We start from the raw sequence: 10,565 nt of genomic DNA on the forward strand, positions 1-10,565 counted from the left end.
GCACAACTCACAACAGCCAAGCTTCGGAGCCAGCCTAGCTCCATCAGCAGATGAACGGGTAAGAAGCTGTGGTAGTCTACACAGTGGAGCGTCAGTAAGCCACAAAAGAATGAGATTCTGTCACTTGCAAGAAAATGGATGACTCTGGAGCCCATCACATTGAACAAAACAAGCCAGACTCAGAACGACAACACAGGGGCTGGCGACATAGCTCAGCAATCTAAAGCGCCTGCTTAGACAAGCTTAGGCAGGCCCAGGGGACCAGGGTTCAATCCCTGGCACCGTATACCACACCAGCCCTGCCCTCAGGGCAGGCTGAGCCGGCAAAAAACAGACAACACACATGTTCTAGTAAGTAAAATCTAGAAAACTGACATGAAAGTACAAGGCAGTGTGTTTGCCAAAAGGAAGAAAATAAGGTGGAGTTGGAGAAGTACAAATGCAGCTAATGGAGGAACAAAAGACACACATCGAACCCCCACAACACGTGAAAGGTGGGGGCAAAAATGATCAAACCGCGTTAGTGGATGTACACACTCGCCAGAATGAAACCCATTAACCTGTGCAACCCCCAGAAGAGTGGGAGGAACAGAAATAGGAGAAAAAATGAAGGAGAAAGGACAACGATAAGCCTTTCATGTAAGCAAACAACATATGCTACAGCACAGTAGTTAAGCATAACATGTATTACCAAACACAGCTTAAGACAAGCTTGACTAAAACTAAAGAAAACACTTGGTACGATGAGGCCGGATACAGAAGGTCTCTGAATCAGAGAAGGAATCACGTAACACAACTTGGGATTCAATCAGAAAAATTATCAGAGTCATGACAAAGTAATTCATATCCAAAATGAATTCATCAACTCTGGCCTCAAATAACATCTGAAAACAACATCAAAAGACTGATGCATAATTTGCACCAAGACATTTCTGAAGTCAAACAGTGAAGTATACAAAAGGGCATTCATTAAGATTTCTGCCCAAGTAAGGTAACAGCTAGTATTTACTAGAAATGCGTATGCTCATGCATTACTTCAGTAAGTTCTCATAATAACCTCGTGAAGTTTGTATGATTATAAAATGGGGAAAAAAATCTAAAAAGCTCAACCTGCCCTCACACAGCCAATGACAAACAGCAGCAAGCCAAGGGAGACCAAAATGGATGCTCTTAGTAAGTATGACACGGTGCTCCTTTCCTGAAGGCAGGTATTTTTAAAGAATGTACCACTTACTTATGTAAGGGTTTTGCATGGTGCAGCACCTGTCTGGTGGAGGGTGAAACAGTCGGGGCAGGCCGCAGTCAGGAGCAGCCCTCTGGAGGACACCTCCTGTACACCTCCCCTGAGGTGTTCTGAGGAAATCCACAGAACAATCCAGCAAACCACCTGGGGGCAACGGCTGCTCCCAGCAAAGCTCTGCACCGCTCTGTTACACCTACCTCGGTGTATGACTTCTTGGTTATGTGAACATTCTTAGCTCTGTAGGACTGGCGTCTTCTTTTATAATCTCGAACTTCTGCCAGGATTTCAAGGTAGGACTTTGGACTTTTCCGACTAGTATCTAATAAAAGAGAAAAATAAAACGATTGTATCTTTAACAATTTTTAAGTCCTTTAGAATCCACAGGTGGTCCAGCGTGGTGGTGTATGCCTATAATCTTAATCCTGGAAGACTAACACAGAAGGGGGATCGCTGTGCGTTCAAAGCCAGCCTGAACTCAATAGTGAGACGCTGCCTCAAAATACCAAACCAACAAGAGAGGAAGAAAAAAAAAGGGAGAAACACCACAATCATCCTATATTGCAACATGTTTCAAGGTAGTATACAAGGACACCCTAGAAAGCCCTCCTTCCTTCTCCCTATCTGGGCTGTTCTTCATCATTTTTTTTTCCTCTACCCATTAATTGAACATAAGAATATCTAAGTCCGTAGATAAAAACAACAGCACAATTGTAAGTAACAGTTTTACAAAAGAAAGATGCTTAATGTAAAAGACTTAGTAAAACTTCATATACTATCTTTTTTTCATATACTATCTTGATATGTATGTCTGTCTGTATCAGATGATATAAATGACCGCACCCCAATTCAAATCAGCATATAAAATCATCTTAACACTCACAGAACGGAATGATAATTAGAAACGTGAAATACGTAATTTCCTTCAAACCTTGATTGACTTTGGCAGCCAAGTCCACGAAGAGATCACTGTCGTTTTCAATGGTCTGTGAATCAGAGCGCTTTTTCTTTGTCTCCTCAACAACAAAATCATAAAGGGCAAGACGATCTGCTTGGGTCAGATCACAAACAGCCCGTTTGTGATTCAGAGGAACCTCAACAGGCAACGAAGAATACATTCCTAAAGTAAAAAGAACAGAAAAACATCACAAGAATAAACAGTACATGAAGCACTGGGGGCTTAGAATCTACAGTTTAGCTTTACACATGTGCTGCCCTATAATGCGGTATTAACAATGTTTAACATACATAGTAACCCTGAAATACATGAAATACCACTATGTGTAACGCAATAAATGGTAAACGATTACCATCCTGAATGCTGTCATCTACACAAAGGATATATCTTCAGTCCTTATTATTCTTTCCAAAAATGTTAAGAAGGGAGGCAAAATAATCACAAAAAGCAACTTGCACATAAAAAAGTCTTTTTCTTGGTAGAAAGGGGTTAAGACAAGGTCTTTATAATGTAGTCCAGACTGGCATTGAACTTGCACACCCCCTGCCTCAGTCTCCTGACAGGACTATAGACATGCACTACCACCTCCGTCAAGAAAAGCTTTTCTTTCCTTCCTTGGGCATGCGTGCACGTATGTGCACGTGTGTGGGCACGCACATGTGCATGTACAGTCTTGCTAAACTGCCAAGCCTGATTCCAGAGCTCAAGAGATACTCTTGCTTCAGCCTCCCAAGTAGCTGGAACTAGCAGTGTAGTCTATCACACCCAGCTAAGAAAAACTTGGGGTAGCAATTTTTTAAGGACCACCCATATTATAAATACAGATATTACTTTGTAGATGTTACTTTCTATATATATGCTTTTGCCATAAAAACTGGAAAAAAGCTTTTGCTAGGTAGTACATGCTGTAGTCCCTTTGAAAACAAATTATGAGAATATGAAAAATGGTTAAGAAAAATGTCTTGTTTGAGCTATCAAGTTAGACATGCAATATTTGAAACACATTCTATTTGTGCAATGACCTAAGAGTTAGGAGGTCAAAAAAACAAACCAGGGGTGGTGGTGCACATCTATAATCCCAGCACTTGGGAAGCTAAGGCAACAGGACTGCTGTGAGTTTGAGACCACCCTGGGCTACTCAGTGAGTTCAAGTCCAGCCTAAATTGCATAGTGAGACCCTGTCTCAAAAATACAAAAAAATCAGTAGAAATCCCAAACTTTCTCAAACCAGAGAAAGCTACATTAAACTGAACTCATTTTAAATTCCTGAGACAGTAGAGTGGCTAAGCCAAATCAATTAAAAACAGGTAACAGCAATGCCCTCTGATACTTACAAACTTTCTAAAGCCTGCTCATTAATGAAAAGGAGTAAATACAATACCTTGATATGATGTATTAAAACACTGAAGAAAAGTTTTGCTTTGAGATTCAAACGTACTCAAAGAAACAAAATGACTGTGACTGTAAATAAAACAATTTAAAACAATTCTTTCTGCGCTTCATTATTCACTAATGCAAATAAAGAACATGACCTACTAAGGGAATCCTTCCGATGTTTGCCAGGTTATCCTAAAGTGGTAACTCAGTTCCAAGAACAATGTAAAAGCAGCAGCTCTTCCCAGATACTTAAGTCTTACTATGTTAACTCCTTAGATAAGAGGCAAAAGACTTCAAACAAATGCATAATATGCACTTAGCATTTCTATCAAAAGACAAAGGGGGAGAGAGGCAGAGACAGAGACTGAGGGATAGAGAGAGCGCGCGAGAGCGCGAGCGAGCACGGGTGCAAGTGAGCACTTTATACTGCTCCATAAACTAGGAGGGTGCTACACTGAATCTAAGGCTGTGGTTTAGTGGCTATGGATAATGACACATGGTCATTGTTACTACTCAAAGGGTATACATTAATTGGGAAGAAGAGTTCCCTTTCAAGTTAATCGATTCTATCCTAATGCTGGTAAGCACTAGGAAAGGCCTTTTCATGAAACCAAGTGTCAAAACATTTAATTTTATAATACAAAATTAGCTTTCATGTGCCTAATTCTTTTGCATACAGGCTATAAAAACCTGCAAGAAAATATAAACATTAGAAAACAATGCTATATTACAAACAAGCTCATTAACTTTTGCCTGTTAATCTTTATAAACAATGAAATGGAATTTCCTCAAAATTATTTGGAGTTTTCTTTATCTTAAATTGATGTTACTATAAATACTAAACTTCTTGAAATTCAACCAAAATTTCAAATCAAGACTATAATGTTGTGACAGGCAGTAAGATAAAAGCTGAAAGTTTGAGTAATACTTTTAAAAGGATATCATTTGCAAAAAGGATACTGCATATCTTTAAATGAGTACATTCAGGTTCCTAATTCCTCTTTATACTCACCCCAATTACTGAAAAAGAAAAAGTACAGGAAACGTTAAGCAAAAAACTGCATTGAAATCTTTCAGAACATAGATAATTCTGAACAAAGAAAAAAATATACTTAGATAAGCTACATTTACATAAAGTGTAAATTTTCAAAGTGCAAGTTCCATGTGATGTATTGCCACATTTGTTACCAATTATACATCTCTCTTCTTTTGCAGCTTTTTTAAAAACTCACCCTTTTGGTCATTTCCAAGCATACACTTCAGAGGCCTACGTACATTCACGTTGCAACCTACAGCTCCACGGGAAGAGGGCCTCAGCAGCCCCAAAGGAAGCCCTAGCGGGTGTTTGTATTAACTCTTACACTCCTTTTTTAGTCACTTCTGCCATCAAAGGGCACCTTAAACACGACCTACTATAGTAAATATTGGTAAAAGGTACTGTCTCAAAGCTGCAAATTTAGAATTTGACAAATGCATACAGCAATAATCCCTGATATTACACATCAAGAGATTAACGGCAATAATCCCTGATATTACACATCAAGAGACTAAGGTCTGAAAAAGTAAAACAGGTCACTCACAAGTGAAAAGAGATCTGAGCTATGCATCTGAGCCTCTCCCTTATTTTTAGTCCACTGAATTTTTAAATCATGGTCATGTTTTAAATGTATTTCATAAAAAGTTAAGAATAGCAACTTGACTATTTCACATTGGAGGAAACTGATGAACCAGTAAACATAAAATGGTTTATTGCTGAAATTGGTGCTTTAGTATAAAATTGAGTAACATAAATATACGTGAAAGTAAGTACGGAGCGCTAAGAGCTGTTCAAGTTTGCAGCAAGGCTAAGAGGCTCAGAATTTCTACGCAGTGAGCTAAGGCCTAACACAACTGATGTCCTATCAGAAAATGTACATGCTCCTGTATATCCAGCAACATATTAATTAGATGCAGAAATGCCAAGATTTTCACGCTAGTCCTTCTCCCTTCAAAATAAGATTTTTTTACTCAAAGTCAATTAAAAGATATCTAAAGATTCTTGTCCTGGTGCAAAAGGTCTAAAATGATCTGACATAAGTGGGTCACAAAAATAATCTTTATTTGAAAAAAAACAAACAAAAAAAAACAATAATCTTTGTTTGGAAATTGCAGAACTGTATACAGGATATAAAAGGGTTTTTTTAAGGGTTATAGTTATTCTATTAATAACAATGAAAATTTTAAGAGAGCGTAAAAGCCCAAAGTCAAAGTTTCTCTTCACTATCTACTAAAAAAACTATTCAGGGCTGGGGATATAGCTCAGTGGAATAAGTGCTTGCCTCGCCAGCGCAAGGTCCTGAGTTCAATCCCTGGTACCACCAAAAAAAAAACTATTCAAAGTAATTTTTTTCTTTTATAATGAACTAAATTCCATGTCTAAATTTGCCTTGTCACTCAAATAAATTTATAAACTTGGAATATTTCCTAAATTATAATTATTATAAATTCCTTTAAACAACACTACAAGAAAATTTGTATCACCGACAGAAAAGCTCAAGGAAGCTGCCACTTATCCAAGGCTAAGCAGTAAGCTGATTTCTTCAGACCTGGCTATCTGAAGAGCAATGACAGGAGTATGTACCAATCTAAAGTTTGTAATATTCTTTCGCTTAGTCATGATAAAAAATAATGAATATATTTTAGTGATTACCCAGAATCCTATTCGCTGAATTTCACTAAATGTAGGCCTTCTATCCCAAACTAACACAACTCAGTCCAGACTATATAAGAGATGAGTTTCTTCCCTTTTGTGAGTCTGTTTCTTCACCTAACAAGGAGAAAACACTGTCCTAACCTACTGTGAAAGAGAAATGAAATTCAAAAAAGAACTCTGTAAAGAACCTTTTTAAAAATAAAAGTACTGCAGATATCTGGAATAAGCGCCCTAGAGCTTCATCTGATCTCAGACAGAGCTTCTTTCTTCTCTGTAAAATGTGTGCTCTGGGTTAGAGGCTCTCTAAAAGCTCCTTCAACCCGCAGCTAAGCTCTATCAACGAGTGTCATCAGCTAAGAGTTGAGCTGGAATTAAGCCGCCAGGCACCAAAGTGGAAGCCTCCCAAGAGCTCCAGAAGATGTTTCTGACCCTTACAGGGAAGGAAGGTAACAGGCAAGGAGCAGAGGGTAGCCTCCTGAAGCCGCACACAAACCCAGACCAGCTACTGGCTCAGAACACGCTTTGGTAAAGATCCTGAACGTCAGCCAGGGAGCAACCAGCCCTGGTGAGAGGCAGGACAAGAAGGCGGCACGCCCAGACCAGGCTGGGCAGAAGGTTCCAAGACAACCAGAAACCCTTGCACAAGGAACCAGTCACGCTCTGGCTCGATCTGGATCCGGAAACCTGAGCTTTCTGTTAACCGTCCACTCTGGGTGATAGATTCAGTCTTCCTTTAATCTCCTAAAAGCTTACCCTTCAGTTTTTAGCCTAGTGCCTAGAGGAGTCCCGAGCATAAGCTCCTGAACCCAGCTCTAACTGGGCATGAAGAAATCCACATCCCCTCGTCTGAGGCCCAGGACACTGCTCGGGCTCACGCTCTGAGGCGGCGCGCCTCAGAACTTATCAATCTTACTAGGTGATTCCAAAGTATGCACCACTAATTAACAGTGGGAGGCCAGTGACACGTAACAAATGACGGCAAAAAACGCAAATTAGCCCAGTGTTAAATGTAAAGCTTAACCTTTCCCACAGAACTCTTTTCACATAGTTTGTGTGTGAAGAAAAAATTTAGTAACATGTCCTGGGGGGCGGGGATTATGTGACTCATTAATTAGCTCAAACTATGATGGCTCTTACTTTGACTGTAACAATCACCATCTTTTCCAACTTTGGTTCTAGCTTGATTAATGATCTGGAATTGTGCATCCTTATCTGTCAAGAAAAAATTAATAAATGTGTTAGGAATCATCACTACTCACTAGCTTCCAATCCAAGCTCTCTAGACACACAAACTTTCCAAAATCTTAGGCTGCAAACATCTACATCAATGCCCACATAATGTGAACACAGAATTCTTTCGATGCTTCAGTGCTTCCCTAGCAAGCCAAAGAACCTGGGTTTATTCCCAATTACCAAGAAAAAAAAATCAAAAGGCACCACACTACAACCAGGCATGCAGGAGCAGCAGCTAGACTTTTCTGATCTCCAACATTTCTTCAAGTCTAGCTGTGTCAGGCACTATTCCATGTATATGACAAACCATTTCCTCCTCACAAAATGCTACCATCATTATTTCCAATTTGTTTAAAAAAAAAACTTTAGAAAATAAACAGGTTAATGACCTTGCTGAAAGGCACATTTGTCAGGGACAAAACCAGTGAGTGAATCAAGGCATTCTGCTTCTAGAACCCGAGACTTCAAGCTCTACGGGAGCCACGAATACCTGGGACACACGTCCACCTCCCTCATTTTCAGCCTCCACTGTGGGCCCAGAGCTCACTATCACCAAGGAGGAGGGTGTCTGCCCTGCAGAGTTTTCACTCCGTTATATAAGCCTGGCCTTTCACCTTCAGATTACACAAACTAGTTTCATACCACTTTAATAAATCCTACATTTCAAGGCACTAAATATCCTCCCTAATCAGAAGCATGTTTATAAAATCCACTTTTAATGATTCAGAAATAAAAACCTAATACTCCCACTAAAATATTTTAAAATTATAAACTCACAACTTAATACTTACTCAAAGTAATTGACGGCACCTTCACATTCTCATAGAAAAACTCAGGATTATATATTTCATCCTAAACAATTTTAAAAAAGTTAATTGTAAGCAATTATTAAAAGGTTCTTAATTATGTTAAGATGTTACATAAACTAAAAAGTATCTTTAAATATTTCTCACATTGATTTGTGAGATTAGGCAAGTAATATCTTACCCTACAAATAAGGGTTATTATTTTGTATCAGAAAAACCTCATGATACACCTTCAAAATACTGTGTACTTAATGCAAGAACTACATGACATGACATATGTGTAACACAGTAAATATATGCTACCTCTTCCTCTTTAGTATAGCCCATTTTCCTCAGGCTACACGATTCCATGTGCTTTGATAAAGATGATTTAGGCATGTGATGATTGGAATCATAAGGACATATCACAACTTCACCCTATAAAAAAGAGGCAAAGAAAAAGGTACACAATAGTTTTAAAAATAATTATACCATTAAACGTTTACTATGCGAATAAATGGTACATCCACTGCTTCCTCTTCTGCAGGCCTCTCTCAACTCCCATACAAATGTGTTTGTTGGGCCCAGGAGATAGTTCAGTGGAATAAGCTCTTGCCTGGCAAATGCAGGGGCCTGAGTTCAATTCCCGGTTCCACAAAAAAGAAAAAGTATACTGAAACAAAACAAACCCCCTTAAGCCCCTACCCAAGTCTCTGCACTCTCCTCCTCTTCTTTTTTTTTTTTTTTTTTTTTTTTTTTTTGGTGGTACCAGGGATTGAACTCAGGACTGTGAGCTTGCCAGGCCAGCACTTATTCCACTGAGCTATCTCCCCAGCCACACTCTCCTCTTCAAAGCAGCTTTAAAGACACGATTACGCTCAGTGGCTCAACAACCTAACAATGCCACTATCACTTCCAATACCCACCAATCTGTCACTGGCCATGTTCTTTTGTTTCTTCCATTTTCTTGCTAGTGGAGCCAAAGAACATGTCATAACCCTTACAAGACTGAAACTCTTGGAAGGTTAGGAGTCACCTGTCCATTTCTACCACCCTGGTTCACTGTTCGGGTTCCTGCTGCCTTGTTCATTCTTTTACTTGGCCTTTTTTTTTTGTTTTGTTTTGTTTTTGCAGAACCATTGAACTCAGACCTTTGGGCTTGCCAGGCAAGCGCTTATCCTACTGAGCCATCTCCCTAGCCCCTGGCCTCTTGTTCTCGGGGCCTCTCTTCTCTATTTTCCTGCTGGTATTTCCTATCAGACTAACTAGTAACCAATTAAGTATGAGCCAACAAATAAATTCATCATATTGTGGTCTTTTAAGCCCCTACATCGTTCCTCTTGAGCGTTCCTATTTTATGAAAGGTTCTAAGCCCTCCGAGCAAAAACTGCCTCTTATCCCTCATGAACCACTTGGAATAAATCACCTAGTCCCGTCCATTTTCCTCCTAACTATATCCCAACTGCCCCCACACAGTCTTTCTGCAAAAAAAAAAAAAAAAAAAAAAAAAAGGCAGCATAATAATTAAACACACACTCTTAGGAGCAAGAAGCCTGGGTCCAAATCCTACCTGCCATTTAGTGACGGTGTATTCGTGCACCAGTTAGCACCTCTCTTGTTTTCTCATCTATAAAGTGTTCCCACCAATACTCACCACACAGACTATCATGAGTATTAAGCGAGGCACGTGAGTACACAGTAAACGGCATACACAAAGTGCTGCTTCGGTGTTATTACAAAGAAACCAGTTCTACTGCAACAGTGTACTGCACAAAAATCTGTCACTCCCCACTGAATGGCTAGAACTGCCCCCCTACAAATGAACACTGACATCTTCTTCGTTTTGTTTTTTTAATTTCCACTGCGGTCTCCACACAACAAATACTGAATGAAATATTTTTAACGCTACTGGGGAAATCAGACGTGAGACTTAAACCCTGGAAGATCATCACAGCGTAGTACACCCAGAAAGAACCTACAAAATTACCCTGCAACCGAGCACTCCTCTTCCGCTACCCCACCAAAAGCGCAAAGAAAATAAAACTCCGGTGTCCCCTCTCATAACGTGTTTGATTTTTTAAAAAAGTAATTCTACCACTCAGGTGAGATGCTAGTCACCCTCTCTTAGTGGCATCTTTCAACGATCCCAGAATCTAGGTTGCCTCGGTTACAGGCGTCTACTTCCAGGGCAGAAAAGGTGACCTGGAGAACTCCCCGCTCTCAGGACGCCGAGATCTGGCGCACCTGCGGCATGCTAACGACAGAGACAGAGCAACGCGC

General features: G+C 39.8%; 1 protein-coding gene across 1 annotated transcript in view; it reads right to left on the reverse strand.

The window, feature by feature from the left end:
* The window catches only part of Snrnp48 (small nuclear ribonucleoprotein U11/U12 subunit 48), a 50,286-nt gene that overhangs the window by 39,357 nt on the left and 364 nt on the right, over positions 1–10,565 (reverse strand). Inside the window, exons 2-6 of the mRNA XM_004628446.3 lie at positions 8,610–8,723; positions 8,292–8,352; positions 7,405–7,479; positions 2,172–2,360; positions 1,441–1,562 (exon numbers count right to left, since the gene is read on the reverse strand). Of these exons, the coding sequence (XP_004628503.2) occupies positions 1,441–1,562; positions 2,172–2,360; positions 7,405–7,479; positions 8,292–8,352; positions 8,610–8,723 (561 nt within the window). The remainder of the gene's footprint in view (positions 1–1,440; positions 1,563–2,171; positions 2,361–7,404; positions 7,480–8,291; positions 8,353–8,609; positions 8,724–10,565) is intronic.

Source organism: Octodon degus, unplaced genomic scaffold (assembly GCF_000260255.1).
Source record: "Octodon degus isolate 3935 unplaced genomic scaffold, OctDeg1.0 scaffold00023, whole genome shotgun sequence".
NCBI lineage: Eukaryota > Metazoa > Chordata > Mammalia > Rodentia > Octodontidae > Octodon > Octodon degus.